The sequence below is a fragment of the Crocodylus siamensis genome, chromosome 7, assembly GCF_052110815.1.
Source record: "Crocodylus siamensis isolate JL-2025a chromosome 7, ASM5211081v1, whole genome shotgun sequence".
NCBI lineage: Eukaryota > Metazoa > Chordata > Crocodylia > Crocodylidae > Crocodylus > Crocodylus siamensis.
In genome coordinates this window covers 33,206,185-33,220,234 of record NC_143401.1, presented here as the reverse complement: position 1 = coordinate 33,220,234, position 14,050 = coordinate 33,206,185, and the positions used below count along the sequence as shown (strand labels likewise).

Here is a 14,050-nt window from a genome sequence, read left to right as displayed (position 1 = left end):
GTGTTCTCTTCTCCAGACTAAATAAGCCCAGTTCCCTCAGCTTCTCTTCAGAAGTCATGTGCCCCAGCCCTCAAACAACTTTCACTGCCCTGTGCTGGACTCTCCCCAATTTGTCCACATCCTTTCTGTAGTGGGGGGCCCAAAACTGGATACATTATTCCAGATGCGGCCTCAGCAGTGCAGAATATACAGTCCATTCATTCATCCTGGACTTCCTTAGCTTGCTTGTGAGAATGTTGTGGGAGATGGGATCAAAAGCCTCGTTAGGGTTAAGCTCTCTAACTGCTGTTCACTGCTCTCCCAGCATCTATCAAGCCCGTCATCTCATCATAGATGGCAACCAGGTTGGTCATACGTGACTTGTCCTTGGTGAATCCATGCTGCCTCTTCCTAATTACCTTCTCCTCCAAGAGCTGAGAAATTGATTCCTTGAGCACCTGCTCCATGGTTTTTCCAGGGACTGAGGTGACGCTGACTGGTCTATAGTTACCCAGATCCTCCTTCTTCCCTTTCTTAAAGATTCACCCTTTTCCAATCATCTGGGACTCCTTCCAATCATCACGAGCTTTCAAAGATGATGACCAATGGCTCTTCAATCACATCCACACAAATTCCCTGGGCATCCTTGGGTGCATTTTGTCTGGCCCCATGGACATGTAACTATTAGGGACTATTTTCTAAGTAGTCCCCAACCTGTTCTTTTGCCACTGCCAGTTGCTCACCTCCTCCCCAAACTGTGCTGCCAAATGCAGTAGCCTGGGAACTGACCTTGCCTGTCAAGACTGAGGTAAAAAAGGCACTGAGTGGTTCAGTCTTTTTGCATCCTGATTTCATCCCTGCATGCCCTAGCAATACTCTCATGCTCCTTACAACTTTCCACATCTTATAAGCTTCCTTTTTGTGTTTTAGCTCATTAAAGGAGTTCCCATCTAAGCTAAGCTGGTCTTCTGCTAAACCATCTGCTAGTCTTCCTGCATATTGGGATGGTTTGTCCCTGTATCCTCACAAAGTTTTCTTTAAAGTACAGCCAGTTTTCCTGGACTCCATTCCCACTCAAACTGGCCTCCCAGGGGATCTGGCCTATCAGTTCCCTGAGTGAGTGGAAGTCTACTTTTCTGAAGTCTTGGGGCCCTGCCTCTGCTGCTCTCTTTCCTTCTTTTCCTCAGGATCCTGCACTCAATCATCTCATGGCTGCTGCTGCCCAAGTTGCCATCCGCTTTTATATTTCCCACAAATTTGTCCTTTCGGGAGCAGCAGGTCAAGAAGAGCACAGCCCTAGTTGGTCTCCTCAATGCTTGCACCAGGAAATAATAGTTACTCTAGCTTCTAATTCTTTACTCAGCTGATATTTTGAATATAATGTTTTCTGACATTAGAAATACTACAGTGTACATGTATATATTGAGTTACATTTTATGGTTTTTGCAGGGTTGCCAACTCAAGAAATTTTTCTTACTGACAATCTGAAACTTTCTACTGACAAACTTTTTTTCTGACACATTTTTATTAATCTGTTTTATATCATGTAAATGCAACTTTTCTGCCAGACCCTATCCTGCTGCCAAGCCCCAATTAGAAGAGCTGGGTTCAAATATAGGGGTCTACACCATCCACAGTAAAAAAAAGGTACAAAGTTTAGTTGTCAGTAAAAAGTTTGCATTTTTTTAAAATTCAGTTGGCAACCCTGTTTGATTGCAGCAGTGGTTTTACACTCCAGTGTCCCCACAAGGGGTCCCCTACTCACCCCCATACCCTAATGCCCCCAGTCACACCCTGCACCATGCTGCACCCCCCACCTGGCCACCACAAAGCCTTACCCCTGCAGGCCCACTTCCCCCCCTACACACACGCACACAAATCTCTACCCCCATTCCAGCATAGGCCTCTAAAGAACAGTCACTGTCTGCCTACCTGTCACCCAGCAGTGTTCCAAGCAGACACAGCAGCAGCACCACCACATGGCTGTAGGTTGGGGAAGGAGCTATGGAAAATCCTGTCAACACAAAGCCCTGATAAGAGTTCCCTTCAGGGCTCTGTACTCCTGCTTGGCCACCAGATGGCACTGCTATGAATCATATGCTGTCTGTGCTTCAACACTGCACCCTGCTTTTTTCTGACCATGGAATTTCAATTAGCTCTGACTGCTTAGTGTTTTTATGGGTGACTCATTTTAACTGACATTACAAATGTGTGTTGGTAACCTGAATTTTTGCTGACTGTCCGTACATTTATGGACAGTTGGCAACCCGAGGTTTTTTATACTGTGCAACTATGCTGGGTTCTGTCTACATCAGTGGTGTTTCACTTTTTGGCTCTGTGGGTCAGAGGAGTGACACGGGACTGGTCCATAGGCTAGATTGAGCCCTACCAGCCAGCTCCACTCCCTCCCTGAACCACCCCCAAGAATTGGGGTCTGGGGCCTGGGGCCACCCCTTCCAGCCCCTGTGTGCCGGGTTTCGGCCCCAAAGGCCTTGCACCACCCCTTCCCTGCCCCCTACACCAGGATTAGGTCCTAGGGCCAAAGTGCAGCCATGATATATTGGGATTGGGTACTGCCTGGGACCTGGCACCACTCCAACCTAGCCTTGCATACCACACTGGGACTGGGTGCCTTTTCCAGCATGCAGAACCTGGGCTCCTTGTGGGTCTTGTTGGTTGGCAGCAGGGGAACAGTGGCACCACTCCCCTGCCACCAAAGTTCCAAGCCAATAGGAAGCCCTGAGGGTTGGATGATATGGTGCTGCAGGTTCGATATGGCCTGTGGGACAGGGTTAGAAAATAACACTTTAAACTAAACTATGCAATAGGCAATTTAAGAAATAAATCACTATAAAATTCCTCCCTGCACTGATCTTTCTATGCGGAAATAATGCATGCAGGACCAAACTGGATGACTGTCAGAGCTAGTACTATTCTGCTCTCACTAGAAGTGGCCCTATACTATTATATTTATTCTGACACTGCTGATCATGCCCTGTTTGAAATCAGATGTCAAACATGATTGCAGCCAAGGATTTTACAATAATTCAAAAGCTTAGGCAAGCAGTAAACATCATTGTGATATACATCAATGTTTCAGATCAGGCAGGCAGTCCCTCAAAAAAATATGATTCGCTATTTCCAGGACACAAGATAGGAGAATGAGAATGGATAAAATAGAAACCATATGACCCTCTGCACCGCAGATGAAGGACATTTCAAATGCTTTCCATTCATCACTGAAAAAAATAGAATAAAGAAAATATGTGGAGGAGAGTGATTAATGTGTTAAATTACTTATGAACAGTCATAAAATAATCTCCTTATGATTATATAGACAAATATGTGTCGTATTTGGCACAATCTGCCACTGAACAAATCGTAATCAACTTGGAAATGTTCCTTTTTTTAATTGGGTGGTATAAAGGGTGGCTTATAAAATGAATACAGATTATCAAACAAAAGCTAGCCTAAAAAGGAGGCATAACAACCAGGGTTTGTGCCTGGTACAGTAGCAGTGGCAGGGCTGGCAATAAGAGCTGAGCCAGTGACAGTGACAGGGCCAACATGCACAACAGCTGTAGCTCCTGTGACCTCTCTAAGTGGGTGCCTGAGGCTGGTGCCTTGGTCTTTCACTTCTTACTATGCTACTGCAATGGGAGCAGATAGGGGTTTGGTAAGGGAGCATGGAGCCATGTATTGTTAGGTCACCTGTTGAAATCCTTCCTGTGATTGGCCCACTAATGGTGGTTTAGTAGCAAGCACAACATGAGCTACCAATAATAGGCTAGTTTTTAGTGGATTAATTCTCCATTCCAGCATCAGAACTGGCCCTTCTGTTATAACGTTAATAGAGCAGAAATAGATATAAATAAATATGGAGATTGAACTGCCTTTGGAGTTGTAAAAGCAGGACAATCAGCAGCACAGGACTGAAACCAATTGCCAGACCATCATGCAAGATGAGTCATTTCAAACATATCTAAAATATTAGCATTATCACAAGAGGGCTATGACTTGTATAATGCAGTCAGAGTATATGGCTTAGTTTGACTTACCGTGCCTTCTAAGCAGTAAAAAGTTAATTATGCATGCTCAACAGACACTCAGTAAAATTCATGTTGATATTAGAGCACTGACCACAGAGAATCCTGACCAGAGAATTCTAAATGTCTTTTCTAATATCCCTTTAAATCAGTGATTCGCAACCAAGTTGCCATGAGATCCTTTTAAAGGTGCCACACAATATTAGCACTGTGAGGTGTGAAACTTCCTACATACGATTCATAAGGTAAACCCAGAGATTTTGAGTAGGAATCTATAATGTCAAAAACTTTCTGACCCATTGTGGTTTGAGTTCTTTACCATGAGAATTTCTTTATCATTTTTCTGTAGTTAAAAGATGGTGAAAGCTAAGGGTTGACATATTCTGAAGGGTTCCTTGAGCCCAAAAAAGGTTAAGAATCACTGCTTTATCGTTAGCAGTTGGCATCTACCAAGTATTCCCAGAAACCCCGCATAGCGCTCTCTCAGTTCTGTTGAAATCAAATCCCATGTATCAAGTAACCATTTGTTAGGGTAATGTGTCCTTTTTCTATTAAACTTTTCCCCATGTATTCATTTGGTATTCATTTTTCCTTTTTATAATTTAGGCTCGTCCAAAGGGAGAAGGCCTGACTCCATACCAGGGCAAGAAACGCTGCTTTGGTGAATACAAATGCCCCAAATGCAAGAGAAAATGGATGAGTGGAAACTCCTGGGCTAACATGGGACAAGAATGTATCAAGTGTCACATCAATGTTTATCCTCACAAACAGGTAGGGTAGCTGCAGAGATAAAGAAATCAAGGGAATTCTGGTCTGACTTGTAAGCGGGAAGGCGCCCAAAGTGTGATGCTGCATTAGAGAGCAAAGAAAAGCTTGGTCAGTTGCAAGATTTAATTTTGAATGAACACCAACAACATGCAATTTCTATTTCTCTATCTATAGCAGCAGTTCCCAAACTCTGACAGATTGTGCACCACCAATTTAAAACAATACAACCTTAAGTACCACTAGCAATTTTTAGCATATAAAATAATTATAATAAATCTGTTACTACCTACCACTGACAGGTTGTCTGAATACCACTGATGGTACGCATACCACAGATTAGGAACTGCTGATCTGTGGATTTGTTGCACAAGTATAAGCAAATATCAGGATGTTTCCACAGTCATTTTGTATATAACAAGGCTCCGTGCTGAGTCTCTAGGCAACTTGCCTATGATATCCTCTGAATTGGGTGTATAATTCTTCAATGAAGGTTTCCCAAGAGCAAGAACTATCTTTCTTTGTATGAAACTCAGCACAGTGTGATTCCAATTTCCACTAGTAATTTAGGATGTTACAGTAAAAACCGAATGTTAACTAGCAAGAGACTCCTAATGTTGATGCTTGTTTTGTTATTTAGACTGGTTTCATACCTTTTTAACCCAAGTGACTTCAGTGGGGTTATACCCAAATTACATTGTTCTCTTTTCTCCAAAGAAATGCATTTGAACATTTGTTAAGATTAAAGAGATGATCCCCACTCATTATATCCATTTAGGGTACAGATAGATATAACATTTGAAACAGGGTGGGGGAAGCAGAGCTGTCAGGGTGGCTCTGCAGTCCCCCTTTCCCAGGGCCTGTGACACCAGGATGTGTGTACCTCCCTACACTTCATCCTTTGAAGCACTTCAAAGCACTTTACATGTGATATTTGTTCCAGTCTCAGTTAAACAGAGCAAAGCAAGAATTAATTCACATTTCATTAGTAGCAAACAATGTCACAAGAAAGGAAAGTAGCAGGAAAGAGCTTTATAATACATTCCAAGGTTAGAGTTGCTGGTATTATCTTGGCTACTGGTTTACCTTCTAAGCCCCCAGCATCCCAAAAACGGAGATGGACACACGTAATAGTTAAACTAGTTTAGTGCTTTTGAAACCTGGGATGAACAGACACAGTTTGTTAAACTGGTTTAAAGCTGTTTAGAAATATCCAAAAGTGTATTCAAGAAATAAAGTACTGTTTTGAATTAGTTCAGCATTATATGTGGAAAACAGAGTTCTGTGACACAGGTCGGTTAGTCCTCCAAGCATCCCATATTGCATTACTCCTTCCCCCTTTCCCTACCCACACACACAACAGGACTTCCTTATAATTATGCAACCAGAACTATACTCCCCCTCCCCACCCCACAGTTTTCCCTTTTATCAGTAAGCTTTCTTGTGCCTAGCTGTGCTCTCACTCCCTACTTAACTGTGCTGTTAGCCATTGGGAACCCAAAAGCACAGGTCCCTCTCCCACCAAGTCAGATGGGTACACTGCAGACTTCAGTTAATCGAAGGCTATTGTCATTCATTAAACCTATGTTTAAGGGAAGAGGGAAAGTAGGAAGGTGTAAACTCCAGTGACAGGTCACCTACCCCAGGAACCCACAAAGTATGGATAGAAGCACTCTCTGTCACCTCCCTTACTAAGAGGTCTACTGCCCTGGGTGCTCACTACCACTCTCTGCTGTTGGAGCCACAGCACTTCAACGCACAGTTCCCAATCAATGACATTTCATAATGGTTCTGTTCCAGTGGGAAGATCTTGGCTTTACGCCCACTTTATGGAAATGGGAGACTTCTCCCTAGCTTGTTACCTAACTTGCCTACTGAGGGCAAGCAAAACTCAGGGGGCATCCGAACCTCAAGCCTCCAGGCTTGAGCCTGCACATGGGATGACTGGCAAATGATTTGGAATCATCTGAAGCCCCATGTGGAAGTAGAGAATGTTTGCAGGTAGTAGGGCCAAATATGGTTCTTGAATGACTCACAGATTTGGAATTGATTTGGCTGATTTGACTTGGAACATAAAAAATTTTCCTTAAAAAAAAATAAATAAATGTGCAACTGCACCCTGTCCTACAACAGCTGGGAACAAGTTCCCAATAGAAATGAACCACAGGACAATAATGTTTGTTAGAGAATACTGGAACTTTTTACATAGTATCTTTTTAGAACATTTTTAGGAAAAACAGATCAGAGAATGATTTGTAAGAAATTTGTGCTGGGTCCATAATATTGATCATAGGAGGGTTTCATTATTCTTATTACACTAAGCCTAAAAATGTGGTTGGGGGGATAATGTTTTGCACTAGAATTAATATAGAGTAGAGTTGGTCAGAAAACTTATTTTCATCCTGTTTAAAAAAAAATTTTTTTTTTCAAATCCTAATTTTTAGTCAATTGGAACATTTTGTTCTGCACCCTTTTATTTTTTAATCTCTTATATATATAAAAAGAAAGTAAACTTCAACCCCAAAAGTCATTTTTAAATGGAAGCTTTATGTATTACAAGTGTCAGGCTGGGACATCTTAGTTTCAACATGTTTTTCCCCATTTTTTGCACAATAAAATTGCAAGTATAAAAGATTTTAAAGCAAAATGGAGCAAAAGAGAGAAACTGAGAGAGAAACAGAGAAAACAAACAGCACATCATTTTACACCTGCATTTTCCAATACAAAACTGCTTCAATGAAAATTTTTGACCAGCTCTATTACAAACATTCTAGTGGAGAGGCTGTTTCTGGTCCTATTCTAAGAAATGAGGCAAGCACACAGGCAGTATTTGAGCAGTATTAGGATGTACTAGTTCATTAAATTTGGCATGAAAGCAAGTATCTGAAGAAGACAGACCCTAATATTTTACTTTTTAATGACTGGTTAGGAGCACATGCAAGATACCCCAAGGGAAAAGGTGTTTGCAATTTTGTTATATTGCAGAAAACTGTCATTGATGGTAGAAGTGGGAATTATTTAACAGAATCTTGGGGATTTATTCAACAGCATCTTGGCTGAGTCTTGACAAGAAATGGAGCTGTATTGTGATAAGGACCTCTATAAAGGATAAACAGAAAATTAAACTATCTAGTGGAAGAAAACAGGAAAATCTGCACAATAGGCCAAACAAAAATGACTGTAACATTTAAAAAGCAAGTCAGATTGATGGTGGACCAACCCCAAAGAATAAGAACTCTCAGACATCAGCAAAGGAGAAGTGACTTGAATTTCATGAGTCTGCCACTCTGTTTGGCCAAGCCTAATGCTGGTTACTCCATGGCTAATATAGGTAGCCTGTTGTCCAGACACTCAGGTCTGTCAGGCCATTCATTAGGAATTATAGCAAGAGATATACAGCAGTGTAATGGATCGCCTGCAACCTAATGTGCCACAGCATTCTGTGCCACTAGACAATCCTCTGACCCACACCACTGTAGAGAGTTTACAAAAGACCAATAAAAGATCAGTTATGAGCTCTTTTATTGTAATTAAAAAACAGTCTGTCATAAGAGCATAAGAATAGTTATATCAGGTAAACCAAAGACCCATCTAATCCAGTACCCTGTCTCCAACAGTAAGACATAACAGCTTTTTTAAAGGAAGAGTGTAATGCTCTTGTCCATTCACATAATAACAGTAGAACAAGAAAGAAAATTTTTAAAATATATTTTATTGACTGACAGCCATGAAAGGCTGCTTCAGGAACCTTTTTGCTTGCCTCAGAGTTCATCTCCCCATTCCCAGGTTCACAAAGCTTTCTACTGTAAGTTACTGGATCTAAATTCTAACCTTTCATTGGCATATCACTAGAAAGAGAATAGCAAAAAGGTCATGTGCAATGATCCATCCCCTGTCTTACCCCCCCCCAAGTTACCAACTAAATATGTGGAGCCCAAGACGACTGTGGCAGGGTGTGGGGCCTGGGGCAAATCAGTTTGTGCAGGGCCCAAGACAAATCAGCTTGTGCGGAGCCTGGACACAGAGGCAGCAGGGGATGGGGGTGGGGTAGCAAGTGGCCAGATGCAAAGCTGGCCCTGCTCTGTGGACCCCCCAAAGTATGGGGTCCAGGGCAGTCGCCCTGGTTTTCCCCCTCCTCCCCACCAGGGACGGCCCTTCCTGGAGCTCAGTTTCAAGTCCAGTGTCCTAAGGTTTGTTTGCTTTTTCATAGATTCATAGATTTTAAGGAGCTAGAAGGGACCTTGTAGATCATAAAATCCAGTCCCCCTACACTAGGCAGGAAAAACAGCTGGGGTCAAGTGACCCCAGCAAGGTGACTGTCCAGTCTCCTTTTTAAGACTTCCAGGGTAGGTGACTGCACCACCACTGGAGGGAGTTTATTCCACAGTCTGGACATCCTGACAGTGAGGAAGTTTTTCCTGTAACGGAGCCTGAAACGGCCTTCCAGGAGTTTGTATCCATTGCTTCTGGTCTTCCCCAGGGATGCCCTAGTGAACAGCTGTTCGCTGAGTTCTTGATGTACTCCCCTGATGTAGCAGTACACCACTACCGAGTCCCCTCTCAGCCTTCTCTTCTGTAGGCTGAAGAGGCCCAAGTCCCTCAGCCTCTCCTCGTATCACTTGTCTTGCAAGTCCCTGATCATATGGGTGGCTCTTCTCTAGACCCTTTCAAGTTTTTCCACGTCCTTGTTGAAATGCAGCACCCAGATCTGGATGCAGTACTCCAGCTGTGGTCTCACCAGTGCAGAGTACAGTGGGAGTATCACTTTCTTAGTTTTGAATGATTTGCAATGGTTAATGCATGCCAGTGTGTTGTTTGCCCTGCTGGCCGCAGCATTGCGCTGCCAGCTCATGTTCATGCGATGGTTGATCATTATCCCTAGGTCCCTTTCAGCCATGATGCAAGTCAAATTGTTGCCACTGAGCCTGTAGGTATGTTGGGGATTGTTTGCTCCCAAATGGAGCACCTTACATTTCTGAGTGTTGAACTTCATCAGGTTCCAGTCTGCCCAACTCTCCAGCCTGGCCAGGTCTGCCTGTATCTGCAACCTATCTTCTGGCATGGCCACACTCCCCCATAACCTGGTGTTGTCCGCAGACATGGCCAATGAACTTTTCACCCCCACATCCAAATCATTGATAAAGATTTTGAAAAGCACCACTCCAAGCACAGACCCCTGAGGGACACCACTGGCCACTTCTTGCCAGGACGACACAGATCCTTTCATGAGAACTCTCTGGGTCCTACCATGCAGCCAGTTTTCCAAAATTGTTGTATAGTCCTCCTTGAGGACTGTCCCTAGCTTCCAGGAGGGCTGTGGGGCTGTGCCAGATTCCTCCTAGGGGTGCGGGCCCCCAGATCTGTGCTTGGGATGAGAGGAGGCTGCCACTGCCAGCAAGTAGCATGAGTTTTGCTTTGAACAGTTTGAGGCACAGTTTCCTAGAATTGGAATTTAGAATTTCTGGAATTTACAAATACATTAGTCCCCATCAGGAAACTCTAGCAACTAATCTCAGCCTGTGGGTCACAGCCCAAAAGTGGGTTGCAAGAACATATGAAAGGGTCACGAACAGACTTTCAAAAATGGATTCTCCTTTAAAGGAGAAAAATGTGTGAAAGCATGGCTTTTCCCTTGCGGGCTGGCAGAGTTCCAGCCTGCAAGGGGCTGCTTGGGGCCCCCAATACCCCACAAACCCCCACTGTCCCATGCACCCAGCCCCTGCCCCACACGGTGGGGGGCTGGGGCCTAGGGGTGAGGGGCAGTGGGTCAGGAGTGAGGGGTGCTGGTACAAAAAAGTTTGACAACCACTATCTTAGAGCAATTGATTACTTGCTAGAGCTTCCTGATGGGGATTAATGTATTTATAAATTCCAGAAATTCTAAATTCCAATTCTAGGAAACTGTGCCTCAAACTGTTCAAAGCAAAACTCATGATACTTGCTTGCAGTGGCAGCCTCCTCTCATCCCAAACACAGATCTGGGGGCCCGCACCCCTAGGAGGAATCTGGCACAGCCCCACAGCCCTCCTGGGGGTATGGGCCCCTAAATCTGTGCACCAAATGAGAGGAGGCTGCCACTGCCACCTGGGACCAGAGCTAAAGCCAAGTAAGCCTGGCTTCGAAACTCAAAATGTTTTGAAACTTTCTAAACATCATCTGGACTCAATGATCTCCCGAGGTCCCTTCCAGCCCTAATGTCTATGAAATGTTTTGAGTGCCCTCGTTTCATTTCAAAGCTGTTTCAAAGCCTTTTGTTTCATTTCGATTTTGCTGTTTTGAGCCCGAAATACGTCGAAACAGCTTCAAAGTGAAACACCCAGCCAAATTTCCAACAGCCCTACTGGGCAGTCCCTGATCTGGTATCTTTCTGATATTGCATTTATGCTGCCCAAGGAACTTAGAAAAGTAGATGGGTGTACAACCAGGCCTCCCTGCTGCCATGCTCACTTTTTAATGGACCTTTAAAAAGCAGGCATGCAGCTGGTAGCCCCAGCTACACACCCAGTTTTTAAGTTCCTGGTCAAATGTGGAAGTGACACCTGGAGAGTGGGGAGCTCCTGGCTCCCCAGTTGTTGCCTCCATGTGCAGAGCAAGTGCAACTGGGAAATGGGGAGCTTTCTGCCCCCCAGCTGCATATGCCCCAGGTTCCTTACATGGGGCTCTTGCGTTAGCAAGTGGCAGTTATGCAGTTGGGTTTTGAGGAATTTTATGCCCCATTCTCTGAATAACATGACGTACCTTGAACATTGCACATTTTAGGAAATGGGACATAAAATTCCTCAGACCCCAATCACACAACTGCCTTTACATCTGCCAGCAACCAAAGTATCATACATACAGATATGAAGGTTGGTTACAGTTAGTCAATACTACAGATTCACAAGATTAGAAGTAGAACAAAACAGTAATGACCAAATCCCTCTAAAGTGCTTAAATATGATCCTTTTCTACATTGTTTTAGCCATGAAACACTAGAGGAAGACATGTAACAAAAGTGGATAAGTTAACAGTTTTTATTGACTAATGCTATGTGGAGTAGGATCGCATGCCTTAAATTTGGGACCAAACACACGTTACCGTTTTCTTGCATTTAAAAAAAATGAAAAAACTACAAATTAGCCAAATTATCTCTCGTGTGCGCTCTTTCAAACACCATTCTTGATTCCCTACTAGCTCTTATTCAAACCAAGTATCTCAACTTCCACTCTTGCTATTATGGTCCCTCAATCCATCACTGTTAGGCCATTTCCTGTAATTCTTCTGCTTGCTTCATGAAGTCTTCACCACCTCTCAGGGTACATGTACATTGAAGTCAGGAGGTACAACTGCACCATGCTAACTGTGCCTATGCTAGCTTTCATCTAGGTAGCCCAGGTCACTTTTCTAATGAAGATGTAGTAACACAGACTAAGTCAAGATAGCTACTCAAGTACATATAAAGGTATCTGGCTAGCCAGGAAAAAGCATGCAAAATTTTATCATTTAGTTCTCTGAGGATTCCTTTTTTATTCCTTTTGGAGTAGCCACAGGACAACCAGCAATCCTTCATTCCTTAAAGCCCATTTTGTTCCAGAAGAATTGCCCGATGCCAGTTTTCCCCACAGACTGTCTCCATTTATTGTTGCAATGTTATTCTGCAAATTCTCTTTCAGAATTAGTTTTTGATCTCTTTAGGCAGGAAAAGACATTTCAATAGTTTTACTATTGTGTGTAACCCAGGCAGTACTCCAAGAGGTACCCCCTCTCCAATCGAAGGGATCAAAGCAGGTGCACAAGCACTGTGGAAGGTGTAGGGACTCTCCTCCCCTATAGAGCAGAGCCAGACCACCAATGGGGACTTAACCATATACCTTTTAATACTGGGAACATAACAGGCATAAATCAGAGGGTATAGTGGACACTACAATGCCCCAAGGGGGCAGGATTCAACAAAGGTTAGACGCTTATAATCATTGACAAAAACAGGGTTAACAAAATATAAAACACAAGCAGCAGAACAAGCAATATGGGTTGGTGAAATATAAAAGGGCACAAGATGCAAAATGTCAAATGACAAGGAAACATAGGGCCTTGGTACCTGGAGGGGGGAAAAGACAATGGCCCCTTTCCACTGCAGTAAGATTAGCTTCTTATTATCTCACCCAAGTCAACCCTGCTAGGGCTTGAACCCCAATCTCCCACATGGTAAACAGGAACACTGCCACACAGCCACCACTAGTAGCACTGCTCCAGTCTGCTAGGGGTCTTGACCTTCCCGGAGCCCCGGCTCATGTCAAGCTGCCTTCCTCTGATTGGAGGAGCTGGAAGCAGAGCTGGGAACCCCACAGGTCGCTGCTCAGATCCTTGCTGGAGCGGGGAAGCCTCTCCTGCTGGCTGCAGCCTCTCGTAGGGGATCCTGGAGCCCAGTGGGGAGCTTCTGCCAGCCACATGCCACAATGCTGAGGGTCCCACTGCTGCCTGCAGGTCCTGCTCTTTCAGGCTCTTCCAGGGCACTGCTCCTGCTCTGCCAGCTCAGCCCTTGCCAGCTCTGTGAATCCCCTTCCGTGTTGTCCCTCACTGGTCTCTCCCCTGAGTCAGCCCACGTTGCCTCTTTTATCCCCCAGGGGGCCAATCAGGACACAGGGGGGTGAGTCTCTGGGGCGGAAAGGGAATCCCAAGTCCTCCAATCATCTTTTCCCCCTTCAAAACCCCTGGGCCAAATCATTACCAGATTGGTGCGGAAAGGGAAACCCAAGTCGTCCAATCATCTTGCCCTTTCAAAACCTCTGGGCTAGGTCACTGCCAGCCAGCCCGTCACATGTGCAGATACACTTAACTGTGTATTAACATGTGTAGATACACTTAACATGTGTAGATATATTTAACTGTGTAGCTACAAATAATGCTCAGTTTGTGGGGGGTGGAAAAGATGGAAGAATTTATGTAATAGAAATTGTTAAGCATCCTAACAATTGGGGTTGCTAATACGCACCAAACAACAAATTGGAATATGCAGTCTTGTTTACTGTGACCAGTGCTGAACCCTGTCAAAGCTGGTGCTTCTTTGCTTGGCAAGACGTTCCACATACCTTTGCATTTTCATTCCTTAATCATTTCCCTGCTGATCCTCCACTCCAGCTCCTCTGCTACCACCAGGTTGCCCTTATTCCATACTATTCCACTGAGATCTCTATAGAACATCACAGAAAAGCTAGAATATGGGACAGAATTAGAACTTTGTTTATCCCCAGATTTAACCAAGAGAAGAGTAATGCAGTGTT

The 14,050-nt window shown here is 44.0% G+C and overlaps 1 protein-coding gene across 1 annotated transcript in view; it reads left to right on the top strand.

Moving 5' to 3' along the window:
• ZCCHC24 (zinc finger CCHC-type containing 24) overlaps nt 1-14,050 on the top strand; it is a 201,039-nt gene that overhangs the window by 160,647 nt on the left and 26,342 nt on the right. The window contains exon 3 of the mRNA XM_090057143.1: nt 4,632-4,796. Coding sequence (XP_089913269.1) covers nt 4,632-4,796 — 165 coding nt within the window. The remainder of the gene's footprint in view (nt 1-4,631; nt 4,797-14,050) is intronic.